This window comes from Colossoma macropomum, unplaced genomic scaffold, assembly GCF_904425465.1.
Source record: "Colossoma macropomum unplaced genomic scaffold, Colossoma_macropomum, whole genome shotgun sequence".
Taxonomy (NCBI): domain Eukaryota; kingdom Metazoa; phylum Chordata; class Actinopteri; order Characiformes; family Serrasalmidae; genus Colossoma; species Colossoma macropomum.
In genome coordinates, this window is record NW_023494803.1 from 39,809,156 (window position 1) to 39,833,910 (window position 24,755).

Sequence of the window (24,755 nt, forward strand, 5' to 3'; positions counted from 1 at the left end):
TAGTATATAAGATCAAACAGTAAAATGTGTTACTGTCCTGTGTTATATACAGTCATCTAAAAGCGTCATGTTCAGATTGATAAGACAGTTTTAAACATTATTTTATGAGTTTTTGCATCATTAGTTCTTTTTTCCTCCAATATCCAATCCAGCAACCTCTGCAGGTCTCTGATTAATATTCAGATGCGTGTCATCTCTGTGTGTCTCTCAGATATGTCCTTTTATATTTCTTCCTCTGAGGTGTCTCATCTGAATGAACTGGTGAAGGAAGGTGAGGACAGTTTGGAATCTGCAGAGACCCACATCTCCCGTCTGAAAGACAACCAGGAGAAGCTGCTGATTGAGCTGGATGCCACCAGGGCCAGAGTGAGAGAGACCAGCAATGTCCTCACTGATCTTCAGGTAAGATTTGTGCTGAAAACTGTTCAGAATGGTGTCAGTAATAGCTGCAGTTAACCCCAGTGTCTAATCCACCAAACGAACAGTAAGAAAATCATGACATTTTTAAAGTTATAGCTGCAGAGATGATGAACTGTTTTATTATAGGCGCTATAATTTATTATTCCTGTCTCCCAGAGTTCCTTTGTTTTGTGGGGGCGTTTATGACCCAATCCTGATTCTTATTTTTACCCCTTGTTTTCGAGTGTCATCTTGCCCCTGGGAACTGAGTTAGAAGGGGCAGTGGTTGAAATCTTCCCTCTGAAATGGGACCCTCAAATAAAAAGAGCATCACTTCATTAACAGCTACTGGCGCTGCTCTGTAGGCGACCCTGCCAGTCTGCAGTGACAGCAGAGGAGGGTAAAGTTCAGCTCCTCACTGCTGGGCTTTAGTTACATTTAGGGAATCATATGCCTTCAAAGAGGGGGCAATTATTTGTTATCACCCACCCCTAATTCTTCAGTGATATGAAGCTGAAGTCAGATATTCACCAGATTCTTGTTTGAATTTTCCCGTTCCGCTCAGAATGTAACTGCTGACCCATTTAAGGTGGAAGAAAAGAAGAAAAGGAGCATAACACACTAAAACGACATTAACTATAATAATACGATGGTTATCGTTATTTTTTAACAGTGAAAATTCTCACATTTGTGGTTTCTTTGGTTGCTTGTTCAGCCGTCTTGCCGACTTTTCTTTTTTTCTCATAATACTGTTTGGAGTGTATCTATTAAAAACCTCCGTTTGGAGGGCCTTGTAGCCCTAACACTTCACCCCACCCCTCTATCTTAACAAAAATGGGACACCCTTCTCTAGGTGAGAACACGCAAAATGGAGGGTAAGGGCTAAGTGGTAGGGGCGAGGGGTGAAATGGGATTGGGCCTATGTCTGCCAAGCCCGTGCTCAACCAAAACAGCGCAGAGCTCTACTTAGCCTGTTTTCTGTAAAATAGGCAAAGCCTGACTGCTCTGTTTAATGCAGAACCAGTGATGTCACTGGTCCAGTTTGTCCTCGCTTGTTTCTCTGAAATGGTTTTGATGGTAAGGACAGCGATGTTTCTCAAAGCCCTAATGTGACAGAGCACTTTCTGCTCTTAATAATACCCAGACATGACCGAATAACATCGCGCTGTGATTTGGTCACAGTAGATCATCACGGCCATGATGTTTATCGTTATTTACCATGTTTTATGTTCTTTTTTTGGCAATTTTGCAAAGAGAAAAGTAAAGCAAAGAAGCTCTGAACATTGTTTCAAACATGTATTTTCAGTATTGGAAGCTTCTGCCTAAGAAAGTAGTTCCACCCGCTAAGAGTAAAGCAGTAATTGTTGATATATAGCAGCAGGTGGAAAGTGGAATGACACAGCTATGATTACACATTTAAACACATTGTTCAAAACCATTTATTTTGGCACTATTTTGGCAGTATTTTACTTTAATTCTAAAAACACCATATATCATTAGAAGATAAATGCAAATAAACGTAAATCATATATCATCATATCTCCAAAATGGTGACTTTACAGGAGAAGGAAAAAACCTACATTACTTTTAATGTAAGTCAATGGAACCAGACTTTTTTCCCCAAGTCATTTTGGGCCGTTTCTCTTGGTCCATTCTTCATGAAATACACATAGTGTAAAGGGTAAATAGGTATTTCAAATTATGTCAGAAACTGAAAAATTTTATATATATATATATATATATATATGAAAAAATATGTGACCAAGAGTTTTTATGTTTTACAGTGAAATAAGCATCATATATATGCATTAAAACTGCCTTTTTTTCAGAAGAAAAAAAAAGTGTATTAGCTATTTTAAAATTAAAATTTGAAAAGAGAAAAGTTCATTTAAGATTTGCTCCCGACATTGTTTGAAATATATATTTTTAGTATTGGAAGCTTCTTCCACCTAAGAAAGTAGTTCCAACAGCTAAGAGTAAAGCAACCATTATTGTTTTACGGCAGCAGGTGGACAGTGGGATGATACATTTATGATGAAAACATGCTGTTATCATATATATCAACACAGGTGGAACTCTTTTCAGCCCATCAGATTGTGTGGTTGAATCCATCTGTTGGAAAAAGATAGTGTATAGGATTGTGAATAGTCTACAGATGTGAGTAGATTAACTGTGCAAGTACAAAAGCTCCCATGAACATCAGCAGCGCTTTAACATCTTTCAGAGAAGGACGGCTGTAACTGTTGGGATGTCACATCACTCACGATGAGAGAAATGAGGGAATTCAGCACCTTGAGAGATGGATAATGCAGGATGGCAGGGGCGCTAAAAGAAAAATTAAGCCTCATTCAGTTGTGAAGGCTGCCCAAACTGCCACTTTTGTTCCGTGCGCGTGGGCTTGGCAGGCGGAGCGCGGAAAGAGCAAGCATAGCTAATGATCCTGCTTTGTGTAATCAGCTCTACAGCGAACTCCAATCACTCTGTCTTCAGCTGTGATTGTGTTTTACCCGTTTTGAGCTCCCTCTGCTTGACCTTTTCCGCAGGAGGAGATAGAAAGCCAGAAGCAGCACCACGAGGCCAGGATCATCACCATCAAAGCCGAGGAGAAGCAGAAAATGGATAAAATCACAGAGGAGCTGGATAACAAATGGACGGACGCTCTAAGGTAGCGCACAAGATGTTCTGCAGTGTAATTTGAATAGAAGAGCAACAGAAATAGAAGCGGTTCCACTGCTGTAAACGCCGTGACAAATCTTGTATCGCTGAGGCTCGCAGGTGGATTAAAATATGCTAATTACAGGTGTACAAGGTTAGCGTCTAATATTCACAGTGGCTTACGGCTGTGTTTGGCTAAGCTGGGGGTGGTGCCGTGCGCCGCTTGTTTGCTTTCTCAGCTCCGTTTTTCTGCCTGTTAATACCTGCATTCACCAAAGAGTCTTCTCTCCCATACAAAAATGGAATACGTTTAACGCACAGTGCTGTGAAAAGTCAAAGACCACCCTTCGTTTATTTAATTTCCAGTCAGAAAAGCCATTAAGTACAAGTTATTCACGTTTCAAGAGTTATGAGATCAGATATAAGATATGAAGGAGAAAGTCAAAGAAAGCTACAGAGAAAATGAGACTCCTAACAACCACCTGGAAGACCTGGTAGACACCAAAACTGCCCCTATCAGATAAACAGCACTTAAAGCTTTCATCTCTGAGAGAGAGGAGAAAATCAAGCTGCTTCAGATCTGAAAACATCCACAGGTGTTTCTGTCCATCCTTCCACTGTGAGAAGACGACTCAGCGCTGTGGGTCTGAAAGGATGTGAGATTTGAAAGATCTGCAGATTCTTTGAGGAACTGAAAGTGAGTCTCCTGAAAAGAATGGAAGCTGGAATAAAGATAAAGAGTTGATACAATAAATGCTAAAAAAAATAACAATATTTAGTTGTTTAATTCTCTGGTAAATATATATTTTCTGTTTTTTTCCGACCCTTAAGAACGAGTAACTTGTACTTTTGGCTGGAAATTAAAATGAAAGGGTGGTCTCTGACTTTTGCACAGTACTGCGCATTACAGTATATTCTCTTTATAACTTTGTTAAAGTCCAAGTCCGTTTTTTACTCTAATTACTCTATTAATTACAAAAAATATTGTTAGATTATTTAACTGCTAACATGATCGGTAGTGACAGCCCTAATTATATTTATACAATGAAATGTATTGACAACATACTGCAGTATTTTCCATTTTCATGTGGATTCTTTGTGTTTGTATCTCCAGAGCGGAGCTGAAGAGCCTCCGAGAGGAGCTGACAGATGAGCATGAGGCCGATAAACAGGCGGTCCTCACTCAGGTGTCCCAGCAGAGAGATCTGGAGTTGATGGCAGCCAGAGAGAGCTGGCAGAGGAAGGTGGAGGACCTTCTGGAACAGGTAGCGTTTACTGACCACCCTCACACAGTGCAGTTTGCCTTCAAAGGGCCCGTATTATACATCTTAGTTGAATTTTACATTTTTCACTAAGGTCCTCTTATGACATTTGTATGACTATGTACAGCAAAAACAGTCATAATCCATTTTTACATTATCTCTCTTTATCCTTCAGAATTACACAGCCTGTTTTTGTAACTGTGCCTTTAGGACTGATATATGTAAATGAGCTCTGTTCTGATTGGCTGCCCTCATTCAAAGAGCAAACTTCATTATGAATGGGTGGAGCTGAAGTGCCGTAGGGTGAGCAGGTGGATATGTGTAAATGTGCTGGTTTTCGAGGCATCACAGATACGCCTTCATTTCTACATATAGACTGTATGGAGTAAATGGCACAAACTCTTGTTGAAAAAAAAGGGGGGACGACTGTTTTCATGTTATGGGCCCTGTAAAGCAGCTGCAAAGCTGTGTAAGGTCACCTTGCAAATAATGGCTTCCCATATTTACCCTGACCAGCCGACAGAAAAGCAGGCCTACGCCCAAGACTGCAGCAGCCTTGGACTATAAACATCAATTATTTACAGCAAACAGAAATCCCTCTAGTATGTTTCAAAGTGATAGTTTGGTTAAAAAAATCAAATATACACTCCCCAAACATTCCCCCTTACCGCAAATGTAGACAATCTGCCAAAACAGGTTGGTTGTCTGCAATTTTCTTCTTTAGTTTTGCACCAGGGCTACACAGCTAGTGTAGAAAACACATAATGAATGCTTATACAACACCAATTAGCTTAATGCGAACTGCATGGCTGAATCATCACACCTGTTTCGATCTGTGTTGAGTTGTTCAGTATCTCTTAGGCTTTGCTCACACAGCAGGTAAAAGTGGCCCAAATTCGATCTTTTTCTTCATATGTGATACAGATGTGTGTCTGTGTGTCAGTGTGAACAGATAAACACACTGAATCTGACATTTTCAATTCCGATTTGAGACGCTTTCGTATGTGGTACTGAAATCTGATCCGTATCCCATATACAGTGATGCAACTCAGTCTGAACAGCCAGATCGGAATTCATGCGACTTTTATGTCAGTCCAACTCGACATTCTTCATGACTTTGTGCTGCTGAGACCTCCTAAACATCTGGGCTGATGTTTGTATACTAAAAATTAGACGTGACGCATCCAAAACACCTCTGTGTTCAAAGAGATTTAGAAAGAAATGTCAGAACGCGGCCGTAGGAGAACGAGGCTGCAGCGTCAAAGAACAGTTAAAAGTCTGAAAGCAAACTTTAAAGAATCTGAGCACACGAACCAAAGAAGTGGCCGCGCCCTTTTTATGGCTCGAACACATTCTGGGTGATGAGCCCAGCTGTCAGTCAGTGAAGCTTCATGATGGCTCCTGTGATGCTGGTGAAGATAACCCTCTGGGAGCGACTGGCGTTCGTTGGCAGCCACGATTGTTTACCTTTGGATGAGACCGTGAAGCAGCGTGACGCTCTGTTCTTTTGCACGTGTGGGTCAGTTTAGGAGCTGATCTGTTCAGACTGATGTCACATACAGGTCACATTTAAAACTTATCATGAACAGCCGAACAAAAAATCGGTTTGGTGAAAAATCTGATTTGGGCCAGTTTTACCTGCTGTGTGAACGTAGCCTGAGAGACTTGATTATGTGGTTTCTGACACTGTATAACACACTGTTGTCTATAAAAAGCTTAAACAGCACTTCCTGAGTCTTAAATCTTGAATTTTGTCTGCATTTTCTGTCCATTTTTAAGGACACAATATTCCTGATACAGGTGTTCACTTAGAAAACCATTGACTAATAGAATGGGATGCTCTAGAGCAGCTGCCCATGAGCTTAAGGCTAAAGTAATATTGTGCAAGCAGTAGAAGTGCATCTGAAATTTAGTTTGTTGTATAAAAGGTAGTGGGTTTAGTAGGGCATAATGGTTTGTTGGTGGGGCATTGCCCCACTAACTGACCCTCTGATTCCAGGCCTGCATAGGTAGCTTGTATAATATCCAAAGAAAAGCAGTGACCAATAGAATGAGATGCTCTGGAGCAGCTGCACATAAGTCTGAGGTCACTTTGTCCAGTGCCAAGCTTGGGCTAGAGGGGTATAAAGCCCCCTAGCATTGGGCTGTGGAGCAGTGGAGCTGCGTTCTCTGAAGTGAGTTTCAACTACTCACCCCTTTGGGATGAGTTGGACTGATCCAGAACTGGCCATCCATCAGTACCTGACCGACATCAGTGCTCGATCAAATCCTCACAGCAATGTTCCAGCATCTAATGTAAAGCCCTCCCAGTAGAGTAGAGGCTGTTACTGCAGCAAAGGGAGACAAACTCACTATTAACACCCTTTTGGATATGTAGAGTAACAGTTTCTTGATTGATTGACTGTGTTTGCAGTAAGTAGGACTATCGCTTTAAATAATGACTGACCAGCCTGCAGAGGTATACAGTCCACAGCCCCCGTCATTGGAGGGGTTTTACAGAAAACAGCTTTGGCCTCAGACTATAAACATCAATTATTTACAGCTAACAGGAATCCATCAGCTCTGCTTTAACGGTGGGCCTTCACATCCATGTCAAACTGTGCAGACGTCACTGAGACAAATTACACAGACATTAATAGATGGACATTATTAATAGTGTCATTAATGACTATTAACGGTAATTGGTTTTTGAAAATCTTTCTTAGTCGCTGTCCAGGCTCGGTGTGTCCTGCTCTGTCTCATTGCTGATTTTGAACAGAGGACACTGCGTTAGGTGCCTGCCGACAGCCAGCGTGCTGTAATTCAGCCATCACTTAGTCGTTAATCCTAAATGAAGTTCTATTTGGGGCTCTGATGTTGTCGCGGATTATGTGTTATAATTTATCTATTTATTTGTTTATTTATTGAAGCTCAATGTGGGGAAAAATGCTAAATATAAAACATTTCTCACAGTTCTCCATGAGTGAGCGAAAAAAAGAACATAATTTTAAGGCATTTTCAAAAATATTTCCTTTTTTTTGAGGTTTGCAAACAGGACTGAAAAAAATGAGAACAGTGATTTTTATTCAAAGCTTGGGAAAAGACATTTTAAGAAGGAGCAGGAGGAAATAAATAAATGATAGAAATAAGATAATCACATGAAGCTGATCAGATGGAGTACCACTATCCGACCAGCTACATGTTACTGTGTAGTTTATGCAGTTACTGTACACTGACTGTTGATGTTTACAGGCTCTCTATAATTGTTTTAAATGTCTTTATTATGAACATTTTTAGCTTTTTAGCTACGAAGCTACTGAATGAGGCAAAATGTTTACTGTATAAACTGAATGACGCTCAAAGGGAGAGATACATTTTTGTGGGAGGTAACTAAATGATCTGCTTTAGATGTCATATTTTTCTGACAATTGAATGTGGATGCTTTGTAGAGCTGTTAATAACCTAATATTTACACCGATCAGGAATAACACTGTGACCACCTCCTTGTTTCTACGCTCATTGTCCATTGTCCATAAGCTGCTCCACTGCTACTGCAGCCACCCAGGCAAGTTACAGACTTTTACTTTCACTAAAATCGCACTTTCAGCACTTTTCAGCCACTTTCTGTAGCTTCTTATGCCAGCAGGATATCACTGCTATGGGGATTTTTATGAGTCTGCATGAGTAGAATCTAAAAAGACCTCGAGCTTCTTGTTGATCTGTGCTTTTCTGCGGCACTTCCAGCTGCGCTCTGTAGTATCTGCTACCCGATGCCAGAGACCTTCTGCCGGCATGCGGTGGAGCTTCTCTAGCCTTTAGCCAGCTGCAGTAGTCTTTCAGTGCTTTCCTCTTAGACAGAAACATTTTAACTTTTTTGAATGGCTGATTGTCTTTGCAAGGTTACATGTAAATAAGGTGGAGTGACTCTTAGACCCAATCCCATTTCACCCCTCACCCCTACCACTCAGCCTTTATCCCTCCGTTTTGCACATTCACGTCTAGGGTGTCCCGATTTTTTGTTGAGATGGAGGGGTAGGGTGAAGTGTTAGGACTACAAGGCCCTCCAAACAAGGTTTTTTAGAGGCACACTCTAAATGGGTGTTACGAGAAAGAAAAGAAAAAAGAGATGGCAGCGCAAACGACCAAAGAAACCCATAAATCTGAGTATTTTCTCCACTAAAAATTACAATAACTATTGTATTATCTTTCAGTTTAATGCTGTTTAAATGTATTATGGTCCTTTTCTTCATAGCAAGCATAAAAAATCACTAGTAGTATGCTGATGTCTCAGTAGCTAGCTAGCTAAGTTTCCCTTTCCACCTTAAATGGTGCAGCAGTTACATTCTGGAGCCTCAGATGTCAGAACTGCTGCTTCATTTACGGTCAAACAGAGAATTTGAACAAGAAGCTGGCGAATAGCTTCATATCACTGAAGAATTAGGGGTGGGTGATAATAAATAATTGCCCCCCTCTTTGAAGGCATATGATGCCCTAAATGTAACTAAAGCCCAGCAGTGAGGAGCTGAACTTTACCCTCCTCTGCTGTCACTGCAGACTGGCAGGGTCGCCTACAGAGCAGCGCTGGTAGCTGTTAATGAAGTAATGCTCTTTTTATTTGAGGGTCCCATTTCAGAGGGAAGATTTCAACCACTACCCCCTGTAACTCAGTTCCGAGGGGCAAGGTGACACTCAAAACAAGAGGTAGGGGTAAAAATAAGAAAGGGGATTGAACAGATCCCTTAAACAGATGAGTTCAGAGTGCCATTATCGGGGGGCGCTAGACTATGTCACACTGTTAAGTGAGAACTAACTATGGTATAATCAAAGATTCTGACACATTACTAATACTATAAGAAGTTGTATCTTCATTTTTGCAGTTCGTTTTACATAATTTGCCATGTACACTCTTTCATAATTAATGGACAAACAGAAATAGCTCAGAACAACTTAGAATAACATCATTACCTTACATTAAGAGTTTAGATTGTTTTTGCTCCATCAGCGATGATTTACTATTACTGTAACGCATCATCATATTTCCCACTCCTAGTTCCACAAGGCCGTAAGCAGCACAGCCCTGGGCGTGTCTTCGGCTGTCTCAGGCTCTGGTGTGGCTTTCACGGGCAGTAATATGACAGGCCGTCTGCTGCACTCTGTCTAACTGTCACTTTGGGCAAGAGCATCACCGCTCCTCGTATCAGAGCCCTGGAAAAGCTGCAGCATTAAATATCTGTCAATAGCTCAGCGGCCTTCTAAAAGATAGAGGCTTTAGTGCTGTAGACCCCCAGAGTTTTTCATTTTGCACATCCATATAAAACGCAGAATGCTTTGATGTCTATTTCGGTTCATCTACAGTTGACGTTCCCTTTTATCTTCTCCCTCTTCACCTTGAGAATAAGGTTTACCACTAATTACTTTCCGCAACCAAAAGACGATTCTCAAACCTTTAATGAGCCACAAATTATCATGACAAGAGTACAGAACAAAACATATTTACTCTGTTTCCCGCTGCCGTTTCTTCTGATCCTAAAATTAAACCCCCAAATATTTACATTTAGATGATGATTCAAACAGCAGCACATGGAAAAAAAATATTGTATTGAATTTGCTGGATTCATATTTCTCCATCAGACTGCCAGATAGTGAAGCGTGATTTATCACTTCAGTGAACATGTTTCCGCTGCCCCAGAGTCCAGTGGCGACGTGCTTTACACCACTCCGGCTGACGCTTGGAATTGCACATAGTGATCTTAGGCTTGTGTGCGGCTGCTCGGCCATGGAAACCCATTTCATGAATATTCTGATGCACATTTCTTGCTACCAGAGGCAGTTTGGAACTATGTAGTGAGTGATTCAACAGAAGAAAGGCTGTTTTTACACACTTCAGCGCTTGGTGTTGTAAACCTGCTGTTGTAGGGGGGCATTTCAAATGGGCTGGACATGCAAGAAGCCCCTCAAATACTGCACAGCTGAAACAATTCTGCATGAAGGAGTGGGCAAAAATTTCTCCCAGTACAGGTCAGAAACTGGTATAGTTATAGGAAACGCCTACATATAGCTGCTGCAGTAGCAGTTACTGGGGTGTACTTACTTTTTCAACAGAAAAAACACATCTCAGTAAATTTATGTTTAAATAAATGACAGCAAAGTCTAATTTCCTTTGTTTTTTGTTCTATTACGAAAGATTTATCGATACATACTATTTAGCTGATGATCAAATACTGATATGCCAACATATGTCAAAAAAAGAAACATTTCATGTATGTTTAAAAACTCCAGCAGCACTGCTGTGTCTGATCCACTCAGACCAGCACCACGTCAGTGTTACTGCAGTGCTGAGAATGATCCACCACCCAAATAGTACCTGCTCTGTGAGGGTCCATGGGGGTCCTGACCTCTGAAGAACAGGGTAAAAGGGGGCTAACAAAGTATGCAGAGAAACAGATGGACTACAGTCTGTAACTGTAGAACTACAAAGTGCACCTATATAGTAAGTGGAGCTGATAAAATGGGACAGTGAGCGTAGAAACAAGGAGGTGGTCATAATGTTATGCCTGATCTGTGTATATATAATACTAAAGATAAAAAATGAACTCTATCCTCACAAAATTAACAATATGAACATTATAAATAATAAAGCAAAAAAAATCCATAAACTATCAGAATATTTTACAAGTTAATGCCAAGTAAACTGAACGACAGATTGCGTTGATGTAATGTATTTTATTAATGTAAAACATGATGTACATTAGGTAAATTCAGTGCATTGTTCTGGCAGTGTAGGTGGGATATATTTCCTGAAGCGCATTGTTCCAGAAGACTGCAGAGAAAGCTACCTCTGCATTGGCCTTGTTTTTGTTTTTTTTTTCCCTCCCTCCAGATCTATTTCAGTCCTGCTTCTCTGTGCATGCAGGACAGTGCTCTCTGTTAATTTAGTTTTAGGTTATTAACAAGCTGTGCTTTTCCCACGTTCCCACAGGCCTTAATCCAGTTTTATCTTGTTCCAGATTGTGTGAGGATCAGGCAAAAGGACCTTTCTCTGTGTTTTTGCTGCAGAGATTACGTTCCTATAGCTATTTTAGGGAGATCTTAGTGCTTCTCAGTCTTAGTGCCACTGCGCTTCAGAAAGAATGAAGTGAATATTTCATAAGACCGATGGACCTCAGAGGACCATGAACCTGCTGCAGTGAAGGTGCACATAACTGTTTTTTATTATGTCTTTTAATTTCACATAAAAGAAATAGGGGACTGATAATAAATGGTTATGGTCCAGGGAGCCTAGTGTAATATTATTAAAATGGGGGATTTCACTGATTTTCCAAAATGTGTGCATAATTCAGTGTTTAAGATGTAGACAGAGTCATTAAGAGTGGTTTCTCTGTTCTAGAGAAACTTACCAAGTCAGAATTGTTCACAGTGGAGGTGATAGGAACCAGACGTCCACCTCTAAAAGCTCCCTCACAGAAAGTTACTACATTAAATGGTTGTGAATTCACCGCCTGATGTGTGAGACTCTGTTTTACGAGAGCTTGACATAAATTTTTGTGTAAAACATATGTAAAGCAAATAAAACACATTTTTTGAGATTTACCTTTTTCCTCTATCAACATTACGTATAAAAACTTTATGAAAACATGTTATAAAAACATATTTTTATAATCCTTTCATGGTATTTGTTCATTTCTTATTTTCCCATCATAGCATTATATTTAAAAGCCTAGAAGACTCGTGTAGGTTCACTGGTGGTTCTGCATAGTAAATAAAATGTCTATATTTGTGTTGTAGTCACGGCGACCCCTGGTTCCTATCACCACCATTGTAAAAACATCTGAGTCTCTACAATCAACTATTTCACACCAAACCACTCTGAATGACTCTGTTTACATCTAAATAACTGAATTGTTCATGAATTCAAAAAATTGGTGGAATTCCCCTCCAATTACATCATAAAAATTATATATATAAAACTAGAAACATGTATTTCCTGAAGGAAACACAGAATGGTTGTGCAGCTTAAATGGTTCGCACTTCCTGATAGGTTGTTGCTAGGCAGTTACTATGGTATCCTAGGTGGTTGCTAAGGTGTTGCTAAGCAGCTGCTATGGTATTCCATACAATTGCTAAATTGCCGCTAAGCAGTTGCCATGGTGTATGGAGTGTGTATTTAGTTGTTCGTAGGGAGTTGCCAGGTGTTAGCTACGTGTTGTTGAAAATGAATGGGAGTCAGGAACAAGGGATGAAAAAACGACACATAGAGGAGTGTGGGTCAGTATGACTTTGGATTAGAGGTTGGGCACCTGCCCTGAGTGAGTACATGTAGTTTGGTGGCTGTAGGGCTACGAAGACATAGAGTTTGTGTGGTGGCGAAAATGAATGGGACTCTATGGGAGAAATGAGGGATGTAAAAAAATGAGAAACGGATGAGTGTGGGTTGGAACAACATTGAATTCGTGCTCAGGGGCCTGCCCTGAAATAGTATATGCGAAACGGTGTCAGTAGATTGTTGTGCATTTTTTCACTCCATTCATTCCTTTTGGAAAAAAATTAGGAATTTAACAAAGATTGTAGGAAAACAATCAAAGTGCATCCGGTCAAAAAGCTGCATACAAGTACGAATCACACAGTCAGACCGGATAATCTGGATTTGGAATGGTGTTGATATCGAAAACTGCGGGGTGAGTTACATGACAGGAATTTGGCAAAAAAAAATAAGAATAAAACAGAAGAATAAGAATAGAAAACGAAGAACAGTATATTTGCACGTTGCATAATAATTCAGCTGATTAAGAGCGAGTATCATTGTATTTCTATCATGCACACATTAACATGATTTTTCTACTAAATGCCACATCTGTAAAAGCACATGCTGTCTGAGGGAGTCTGTGCTGGAGAGAGATGTTTGAGGGGAAAATGTCTCCTGCAGCACAGGGCGTGTATTGATTTCTTCAAGGACAGAAACGATGCTCATCTTGCTGTAGTTGTTTGAACAGCCTTGGCAGCATGAGTCATGTTGTAGACCGCTTGGTTTAAGTCATCCAGAGTTTATGCAGTTTTTATTTCTGTAGCCTAGATTTTCCTGCCATCGGGGATCAAGATTAAAGCAAGAGTTTGGCAAAAATCGAAAGTACACAGTTTTCTCCTAATGCTGAATGTAGTCGATTAGCCAAGACATGTTTGGTGTTTGAGGTTTGCTTTATTAGTCTTAGCACTGAGGCTAAAAGGTTAATGTAGCCAACACGAAACGGAACCTCACACCACTTGGCGTCGTGCTAACTGCATGCCTAAATCATCACACACTGACTCAAACCTTGTGGAGTTGTCAAAAGGGAATTTCACTGATTTTTCAAAAACTAAATCAATGGTTGATTGTAGAGACTCAGATGTCTTTACAGTGGTGGTGATAGGAACCAGGGGTCGCCATGACTACAACACTAATATAGACATTTTATTTACCATCCAAAACCACCAGTGAACCCACATGTGTCTTCTGAGCCTTTAAATTTAATGGTGATCGAAGTAAAATAGAAGTAAATATGAAAAAAAAAAATGTAATAATAATATTTTGCCTCACAACATCCTGCATGTATCCCTCCACCATGAATGGATTAAAAAAATAGGTTTTATGCCAAAACCTTCTCAAAAGTATTCTAAAACAGTGTCTCAGTCATCAGGCAGTGAATTTATAACCATTTCATGTAGTAACTTTCTGTGAGGGAGCTTTTAGAGGTGGACGTCTGGTTCCTATCACCACCACTGTGAACAATTCTGACTCGGTAAGTTTCTCTACAACAGAGTATTTCACACCAGACCACTCTGAATGACTCTGTTTACATCTTAACCAATTAATTATGCAGGAATATTGTAAAATTGGTGGAATTCTCATTGAGAAATCTCTATTAGACCTGTTTATGAGGTTTCTAACACTAGGACACAAACACTTGCTTTTATAATCAACTACGTTTTTGATAAGAGGGAGGAAACTGTGTAAATTCTACATTTTTGCAGTTATCACATTAAGTGTTGCTTCACATCTCAGCGCTTGGCATTTTCCGCAGCACACCAAGGTGGTTACAGCATTGTCTCTTTATCTCTCTGCTCCAGGCTGTCCACGGTTACCTCGTTTCGGCCTCACTGTGGGACTGTTCTGCAGAGCGCTGTGTGGGTCTTGAGGCACTGTTTTTCTGTGTTTATGTAGATCTCCTTGCTGAAGCAGAGTCTGGAGCTGCAGCTGTCTCAGTCCCAGGCCGCGCTGCAGCAGCTGCAGGCTCAGTTTGCTCAGGAGCGCGAGCACCTGGCCCAGGAGCTGCAGGAGATGGCCCTGCAGCACCAGCGCCGAGAGCGCCACCTGCAGGACGCTCACTGCTGCGCTATGGAGGACCTGGACAAAGAACGGCAGCTCGAGCTCAGGGTACCTCACACACTCACACACTTACATACCAGGGCTGCACAATATATCGTTCATTAATCATTATCATGGTACTGATCTTCGCAATAGTGGTATCATATAAAGATGCTATATGCAAATGAGCCCTCTTACCTGTCACAGATTAGCTCCTGTGGGTGTTTTTTTCAGGGAAAAAAGCATTGATGTAATCCAACAAAACAAATCCAGCAAATCACAATTTAGGGTTGACCCTGTAAATTTACATACATAATAATACATATGTAGTTATAGTCATATATGAAATATACCAAGTTGCCAGTTTACTGGGTATTCCTATCTTGAATCTACACACTTTGGCCATTATATCAGAACACCTACCTTATAGATGAACTGTATACCTGTACAATTACAGAGTGTAGCCCACCTAGCACTGTACGGTTTATCAGCCCTCCTCTGCATTCATCAGTGGAAAGGGACCACCATAGGACCACCACTGACCAGATATTATTTAGGTGGTTCTCAGCACAGCAGTGACACTGTCAGGCGTAACTTTGTTGCTGAGGTTTATAAAACTGTATACACTTATATGAATTTCAGTCAAAACAGTACAAGTTATTCATTTTAGGAGATCTGAGGAGATTAGATTTAAGATAATCTATCTTCCATAAAGAAGGAGGATGTAAGTAAATAAAATAATTAAAAGCTACAGAAAAAATGAGGCTCCTAACAACCACCTGGAAGACCTGGTAGACCCCAAAACTGCCCCCATCAGATAAACAGCGCTTAAAGCTTTCATCTCTGAGAGAGAGGAGAAAATCAAGCTGCTTCAGATCTGAAAACATCCACAGGTGTTTCTGTCCATCCTTCCACTGTGAGAAGACGACTCAGCGCTGTGGGGCTGAAAGGATGTGTAGCTGTCAAGAAGAACCTCACTGACAAAAGGAGACGGACACATCAAACAAAGAAGCTGAACACTGGACTGACCACCCCAGAGTCCAGACCCCAACATCACTGAATGTGTTTGGGATTATTTGGACCGTGAGAAGCACAAAATGCTAAACCAACTTTGGACGTGTGGAACAATATCCCCGCAGATTCTTTAAGAAACTGAAAGTGAGTCTCCTGAAAAGAATGGAAGCTGGAGTAAAGGTAGAGGGTGACGTGCTAAATACTAAAAAAATGATGTTGAATTTAGTTGTTGAGGATTTTGTGTCATTTTCTGTTTTTTTTACTTTTTCACGATGCTGAAAAATGAATAACTTCAGCTCAATAGCTGTTTTGATTGGAAAATAAAAGTAGGATGGTCTCTGACTTTTGCACAGTACTGTACATGTACAAGCTTTCACTGACTCTCCTTCACTCCCATTCCATCTCTGTCCATCCTGGTCCCAAAGCCGAGGAAATCACCCCGGTCCCCTTTCACTCATTGTCACTATCTGGACTTTCCCCCATGTCAGTGTCTGACCGCTCTGTGTGAATCACTGCTGCGTGTAAGGCTCACAGTGCTCCTGGTAAATGACCCTCGTTTCTAAAAGAGGCTTTTCTGCTGCCTGCTGTTCTGCACAATAAGAGTCTGAGAAGGAGCTTCTTACTCGAGCACTGTAGAGAGAAAATAGCTCGAATTTGCTCTTATTTGTCCAATTGATTTGTTCAATAATGGAAGCTTGTGGGTGATTTTGGGCTCTCGTTGTTAAATGTTCCTCGGTGCATGGTTGCCTTGAAAGCTTTGAGGATTTGTATGCTTTTTGAGAAGCTGGCTTGCAAAAGGTTGAAGTTAACATGTAAGAACGCATCAATGCATCATGATGCATCAGTGATGATTCAGTCGCATTTTGGAATGTATTAATTGATAAGAATGTTCGGTAAAGTATGTGGGTCAGTGGTAAACAAGCCTTTCAAAATGAAAATGCATTTTTGTATCTGCAAGAATCTTTTTGATGTATTGATATTTGTTTCATACTTTTATGAAGGAATACATTCATTTTTAAAAAGGAATTTAGCACTTAGACATCAACAACGTCACGCAACTGGACATCAACAAGAATTATTATATATATATTTTTTTTTACCGCTACTGAAAACATGTTTAAACTCACTGTCCTTAAACTCAAATTTATACAGAAATTTCTTACAGATGCATAAACATTATAATAACTATGGTTTTCCTGCAGTCCCACCACCTGGCAAACTTAACCAATGACACAAAAATAATCAATTTTACATAATTTGTGAAATGGCTACTGACCTTGGAAGTGCACCATGAAGGTCACTTGATGGCTGTGTCCCAATTCAGGGGCTGCGTCCTTCAGAGGCTGCGTTTGAAGGCCGTTTGCGTCACAGTGGCGCGACTAGACTGTCCCATTTCGGAGGCTCCTTCATATGGGGCCGAGAAACGTGTCCTCCTTTTCCATGGCAATGAAGGATCCACGGGTGGATCTTGTGACAGCCAACCTATCCTGAGGTTCATTGTGTGCCGACAAGGATTCGAGAACATGGCGGCATCAACAGAGAAGTGAAAAGCGGCTGAGGAGACACGTTTAAATGAATGTATTGGGTTTAAACTGATTCGAATAGCTAAAGATACAGATGTTAAAAAAAGCCAGTAAATGTGGTCCGAAGCAAAACCTACGCTAACGTTTCGTTTTGTTTTAGGGAGCAAGGAGCTGACAGAGAGAAGCATCTCCAGCTCTAATAAATGAAAAAATAAAACTATTTTCATTTCGGTTCAGCCTTCGCGGGTCTAAGCAGCCTTCGAAGGACACGCCTTCATAGACCGCATCCTTCGAAGGATCCAGCCCCTGAATTGGGACACACTGGATGTCTTCTTTATGATGCAATACCCTGCCCACTCTTCATAAAAATAATTTCATAATAAAAGTCCTTTGTTTTCAGTTGCGCCACATGACATTTGAGAAATTGTGTTTCAATGAGTTGAATTCTTATAAAGCTGCCGTATGTTTACAATTTTAAAGGTTTAGAGCATAAAAATAGATATCAAACTATTTTATTTCGATTTTTGTATGACTAAATTACTAAATATATGTGTTTTTGGTTGGACAGTCCACACCATTTTTAGACTGTGGGAGAACACATAAACGCTTTTTATTTTGATATACTGAAAATATATTCACATAAAGGAGGTATTGTACAGTAATATGGCATCTGTCATGTATTTATTAAATAATTTAGAGAAAATTATGGACTTGGACACAAAAAATATCACATCATATTGACCCATGCGCTCATTATTTACTTATTTTTTATTTTTTTATTTCTTTTTTGTTAATTCTTTTGGGGTATTGTTTTTATAGTCTGTGTTCCACTACAATATAAATAATGCCATACCAAAATAACAAAATCATGGTGAAATTATATATTTTATGATGCACTGAATCATTTCCTAATGAGTCGAATCTAATCGAATTGTTGTGAGGTCAGAGATTTACATCCCTATTAAACGTTATTGAAACGGAGCCGCTGCAGTTCAGTTCGCGAGGCAGGCCGGAGTGAGAGTAATTGAAGGCGGGCAGGACGCGGCCTTTGAAGCACCGACATCACGCAGAGGCTAACAGGCTTTTTCTCATTTCCTGAACGCCAGCTCGGTGGCCGAGAGAGTCCTTTCTTTAAGCCGCTTTTGCCACGCTTCGGATTACCAATAAATAAATAAATAAACAAGAGCCGTGGCTTTCATCTCTCTCCCAGCATGTTAGACCTTGAATGTATTTGATGACACAGGCGCTGGAGGGCCTTTAGCTGTGGAACGGCTGCTTTGTGGGTGGACTGTTGGAATGCTATGCTTGTTTGCGATACAGCAGGGCAGGTATGCAGCAGACGTTTGGAGGGGGAAATGCAGGAGTGGCTCCGTGTGACCTGACATGGATTGGTCACACACTCAGTTCCCTCTAAATTATACAGTGTTACATAATGGAAAAGTACAGAAGCCGTTCCGTTCATGTTGTTTATGTTTACGCTGGTCATTTTTGTCTTGTTTTCATTACATTTATTGCTTATGTGTTTGGTGGGCCAGGGAATATGTTCCCCAGTGGTGGGCAATATTTTATCATTATCGTGATAAATTCTGTTATTGTATTATTTTCCTGGCCGTTGTTGATGTCATCTGTACTTACAGAAAAACTCAAATGTGGCTCTACTAGAACATTTTGTCTCTGTGTCAAAATATTGTGGTATGTATTGTGTATCATATCAGATATTTATGCAATATGTGATGATATTATTTATTGTACTCGGTAGAGCAGAATGTTTAGGCAATGCTGTTTTACCGCACTAAAAATTTTTCAATTTTATTCATTTAATTGCATTTATAACCCTACAGATTGAAATATTATATTTCTCTTTAAGGCTAAATCAGGTGACTCCAATCCCAGTTTCTACATTCTATAGATGTGTTTTGGCTTCGGCAGATATTTGGACCATTCTACCAAATTAATTCAAACTGTGGTCCCACAGTAAAAAAAAATAATAAAAATAATGAAGTATTCAGACCTTAGATATTATTTCATTTTGCAATTAAGCAAAGCTTTGTGTTTAAATAAAAAAATTACGATTAAATTTGTGTACAGCTGTTCAAAGCTGTGTTTGCTGGTCATCTACTGGCTGTGTGTTTGAGTCCTGCTCAAAATGAGCTAAAATTGTCACTGCTGAAACAGTCACTACTGAAACATTTGGTAAAGTTTGGGTAGAGTTATGATTGTTTTGGTAGCAGCAAAATGGAATGATCAATCATTTATGTAAATAAAATAAGCATAGTTAGGTTACAGGGTCACTCAAAGCAAAAGGATTTTAGTCTAAAGTCCAAATCAGTTAAATGTCCCAAATGTGTAACTGAACCAATTCAGTAGAATCATCCTTATAGTGGACCTGTAAGGTACGGAGCTCATAAAGTGGCCAGTGAGTGGAAGTACGAGGTGTTTCTGTTAAAATGGATGGCGAGTTGTTTTCAGTGTTGATGGTGCTCTTCATTTGTCCCTTGTGTAGGAGCTAGAGGAACGTCTGAAGCAGGAACAGAGAGAAGAGCTACACGCTCTAAGAGAAGCCCACAGACAGACGCTGGAGATCCTCCGTCAGCAGTCTGACCAAGAGCTTCAGACTCTACGGTTTGAGCTGGAGGACGAAGGCAAAGCTATGCTGGGTGAGCTTAATCACATAAAACCTTAGTGAGCATGATTTCCTCCACGCTGTAGAAAATGAGAAGTCTGCTCAACTTGAAATGACATAGTCACTGATTACATGGCTTTTCTTGAGTTGACTCAACTTGAGGACACCAGAGTTCACACAACTCAAACTTCATGGTTGAGTCGAAAATTCTCCCAGCTACTGTTTCTGGGTCTGCATCTCAGTTAGATAAACAAAACTGAATTTGTTTTTTTTACTCCATTTCCCCACTAGCTGGCGCTGCTTCTATCACACAGTCCCATCTGGCATATTTCCCTCTTGGCCTTCTGGATATGGACAGCTGTGGCATTGCTGGGATTCAAACTCACAACCTCCTGATGTTGTGATGAATTATTAGACAGCTGCACCACATGAGACGATGTCATGCCTTAAAGCTAAAACAACAACAAATTTCCAGTGTTTTAAACATTTATAGACACTAAATCTGAGCTGCTTCATGTGTTCCTGAGTGCTGCAGTGGACTAAGCCGTCACCCCAGCAGGAGGTTGTGAGTTTGAGCCCCAGTGATGCCACAGCCATCCGTAAGTGCGCGCTGAAGAGGAAAGCTGTCTAGCAGGATTGTGTGATGGAGAGAGTCCTGGCTGGTGGGGAAGTTGAGTATAAAAAACAAATTCATTTTATTTACTTAACTGAGATGCGGAACTAAAAAGTTAGAGAATTTTTTACTCAACTAAGAACTTTTAGTTGGGTGAACTCTGGTGTCCTCAAGTTGAGTCGACTCAAGAAAAGCCGTGTAATCAGTCACTATATCATTTTGAGTTGAGCTGACCTCTCATTTTTAACAGTGTAGAGCTGCGCAGTATATCTTTCCTTCATTGCTGTAGTGATGTTGGTATTCGCATTGCTGATATGGAGGGAAAAAATCGCAAATCTTTAAAATTTTCAGTACAGTCGTACTGTGATCATATCTTCCAGTGTTTTCCAACCCTACTGATATGGCACGAGGCAACAATATGCAGATTAACCATTCACTAAACGTTTCATTGTTGAGCAGTGAGCATCCTCACCAATCACAGATGTTCTTTGGGTATTCCGCTGATGTTTTTAATGTATTGCGAGTTATATCATAACTGCCTTATGTAACAGTATCGTCGCAGTAAAGCCGTACTTTCTGCCACGCTCTAAAGATTTTTAATTATCAATAACCCCAAACACTTTATGTGGTTAACTAACGAACCAAATGACTGTGATTCATTAGGTCAAGTGCACTGAAATAAATGGTGCATTAAATTTACATGATTCTCATGGTTGGACAGACTCAAACTAGAACCATCTCACCTGCCTCACCACACTGAGCTCTGCTCTTATTGATACCAGCAGATCATCATGAGAGGCCTCTAACAGTAGCCCCTGATGTTTATGGATTTAACTCTCATTTTCACTGTGATACGCTGCTGACAGTAGTTACTGGTGTTCACTGATTACATATTAACATAGATTTGTTTCTCATTGTTACACTACTGGGACTCTAACAGAAACATTAGTTATCATTGGTTAATGTACTTCTGTCCGGTGACAGGCTGGCTTCTTTTTTTCTTTTTCTCTATATTCAATATTGTATATTAATTGTAAAATCTTACCCTCCATTCATATTGCTCTTGTTGTGATATTGGTTTGCTGTCCGGTGTGGTCCAGAGGAGGATGGGCTCCCTTTTGTGTCTTGGATCCTCTCAAGGTTTCTTCGTCTTGCTCTGAGGGAGTTTTTCTTGCCGCTGTCGCCCTTGGCGACGCTCACTGGGGCTTGGGCTCAGATTTTCTGTGAAGCTCCTGTTGTAAAAAGCGCTAAATTAATACATTTTGACTTCACTTGGACGTGAATAAAATATCACTGTTGTCGAAAGAAAACCTCGTATCCCCAACATGGTAACTTTACAGGAGAAGGAAAAAACCTGCTTTACTTTTAATGTAAGTCAATGGAACCAGACTTTTTACCAAGTAATTTTGGCCTGTTTCTTTTAGTCCATTCATCATGGAATTTGCACACAAGGTAGAGGGTAACAGGTATTTTCAAATTATGTCAAAAACTGAAAAACGTCAAAAATGGAGATACAAGGTTTTCCTCCAACAACAACATCATATATTGGCTCAGTTGCTGATCTTCAGTTTACTTCGTTTGCCATGGTTGTGTTAGTGTAGCACGTTTTATTTGCTACCTACGAAGCCCTGCTGGTGACATCCTGTATAAATAAAATGAATGAGTAGCTTTGACTTAGTAAGTAAAGGAACGAGATAATTAAGTTGTGGCCACAACTTAGTAAGGCATGAGAACAGGATAATTAAATCATGGCCAAGACTTAGCAAGGCGTGGGAACAGCATCCTAATGCACGGCCACGACTTAATAAGGCGTGGGAAAGAGATAATTAAGCCTTGATCACCGGCCTTGACCTTGTTTAATAAGCCATGATCTCATTCGCCGCCTTACTAAATCGTGGTCATGTCTTAATTATCTAAAAAAATAAATAAAATGAATGCATGGCTATGACTAAGTCATAAGGTGTGGGAATGAGATAATTAAGTAGTGGCCACAACTTGGGAACAAGATACAACCCCATTTCCAAAAAAGTTGGGTCGCTGTGCGAAGTGTAAATGAAAACAAAATGCAATGATGTGCAAATCATTTAAACCCTATATTTATTTGAAAATAGTACAACATATCAGATGCTATTTTATTGTTTTTTGCAAAATAAATGCCCATTTTGAAGTTGATGGCAGCAACATGTTCCAAAAAAGTTGGGACGGGGGCCTGTTTACCTCTGTACTACATCACCTCTTCTTTTACCAACACTTTGTAAGCGTTTAGGAAATGAGGAGACACTGCGTGGCCACAACTTGGTAAGGCATGGGAACGACATCCTAATGCAAGGCCACGACTTAGTAAGGTGTGGGAACGAGATAATTGAGCCCTGACCATAGCTTAATAAGGCATGATCTCATTCCCAAGCCTTACTAAGTCATGGCCATGACTTAATTATCTCTTTCCCACACCTTACTAAGTCGTGGTCATGCATTAGGATCTCGTTCCCATGCATTAATATGGTGTGGCCACACGTTATTTATACGCGATGTCACCAGCAGGACTCTGGAGTTACCAGTTGGCACAGTTAAATTATGTAAATTGGAAACGCCATGTAGGTGCAACTTAGGGGTCGATGCGAAGTGATGCTCCCACTCACAGTTCTGATTGGGGTCGTCTGTATATAGTGTTGCATGAAAGGAGAGGGAGTCGTATCCAGATGGTGTAGCTGGAGGCAGTTTCGTGTGGAAATCGTGACTATAATCCATGAAGACTTATCCAGCTGCCAAGTTCACTCTGATCAGCTAGTTGCCTTGGCCAGACACCCTGCTACACCATGCAGCCCTCTCAATATGCTTTCGCTCGTGTTAATCCAAAGAGCCATGATTGTTATTGGTCCACTGACACGTCAGAAAGATGCTACATTGTTTGTACATGAATAAAATGCATAGCATCGGTTTATTTACTTTTGGCAATAATTCCTGTGAATGTAAAATACACTGTATGTCCAAAAGTGTCCAGACAGCTCTTGTACTGTGTGAATTCCACTAATTTAAGGTCACCAGAACTGACCATCCAACATCAGTACCTGACCTCACGAATGCTCAATCAGATCCTCACAGCAATGTTCCAACATCTAGTGTAAAGCCTTCCCAGAAGAGTAGAGGCTGTTACTGCAGCAAAGGGGGACAAATTTAAATTGAATGAAATTATACAGGTGTCTACAGACGTTTAGACATATACTGTGTCATATTCATATAGAAATGTTGGACACATTACAGTCAGTTAAACTCAGTGCATCACTTCTTCCAGTGAGAGGCTGTGTTGCAGTGACTGTTGTTGTCTGACTCAGACTGATCCACAGTTGGCCGTCACTAATCCAGCCAGCAAGGTTTCTGCCCAAAGGATTAGCTTCATTAGGATGTTGGCAGGCAGAAATTTGGATGGGACGGTTCCAGAGTGTAAGGCAAGAATCTATTACAGTCTGGCATCAGGCAACTCACCCAGTGCCATTAAAGGTCATTAAAGAGAGTTTATAACCACCGCTGTCCACTGTCAGTCTAACGCGCCGTAGATAAGGCAGGTTTATTTATATAGCATTTTTCACACCCAACGACGATTTAAAGTGCTTCACATATCACTGCTGTCGTGAGAAAGCCTCGTATCTCTGAGACAGTATCTTCACAGCAAAAAGAAAACGCATTCCTCACTTCAATGATCAGTCGTTCAGAAGTTTGGGTACCCCTGCTCAATGTTTTGTTCCTCTACAAAGAAGACACTTCTGCATGCTTTCATGCACAGTTACTGTTTACTCTGCTGAGTTTTATGTGTTGGGGGAAAAGTAAAACACAAAATGTGGCCTGTGCCATATTTTACATTTTATGCTAAACATGTTAAATAAATAGAAATTGTGCATTAAAATTTGCATTAAAATGTCATATTTATCTGTGTTCTCTGTAGCATTTGCAATGTGCATTTTTGTATGTATCTTCAGTAATGTTGATGGGATATACTTCAGTGGAAATGAGTATGATTTAACTGGATACACTGTCTTCGTATTTGACCAAGTAGGTCAACATTTCTAAAAGTGTTGTTATTGTGTTTAAATGCTGTTTGTTTATTGTGTCAGTTGCGCATGACTGTGTGATACGAGGAAATCTGCAGTTGTGTGTAAAGGTGTGAATTGTTTTTCACCCTTTTCACCCCCTCATTGCTCACTAGCAGCTCAACACAGTCACAGCATTGCACAGAGAGAGACAACAGCATCCCAGTTCAGCTGTTAACAGAGTTACGGAAAATAAATATGAATAAATTGCTGCAGAGAGAGGCTACTGAAATGGACCAATAGAAACCATTTCTGTTCGTCCA

General features: G+C 40.3%; 1 protein-coding gene across 1 annotated transcript in view; it reads left to right on the forward strand.

Annotated features, from left to right (window-relative positions):
- Window positions 1-24,755, forward strand: part of zgc:85722 (uncharacterized protein LOC407982 homolog) — a 61,023-nt gene that overhangs the window by 16,537 nt on the left and 19,731 nt on the right. The window contains exons 8-12 of the mRNA XM_036593942.1: window positions 241-402; window positions 2,943-3,064; window positions 4,169-4,319; window positions 14,491-14,703; window positions 19,675-19,828. Coding sequence (XP_036449835.1) covers window positions 241-402; window positions 2,943-3,064; window positions 4,169-4,319; window positions 14,491-14,703; window positions 19,675-19,828 — 802 coding nt within the window. The remainder of the gene's footprint in view (window positions 1-240; window positions 403-2,942; window positions 3,065-4,168; window positions 4,320-14,490; window positions 14,704-19,674; window positions 19,829-24,755) is intronic.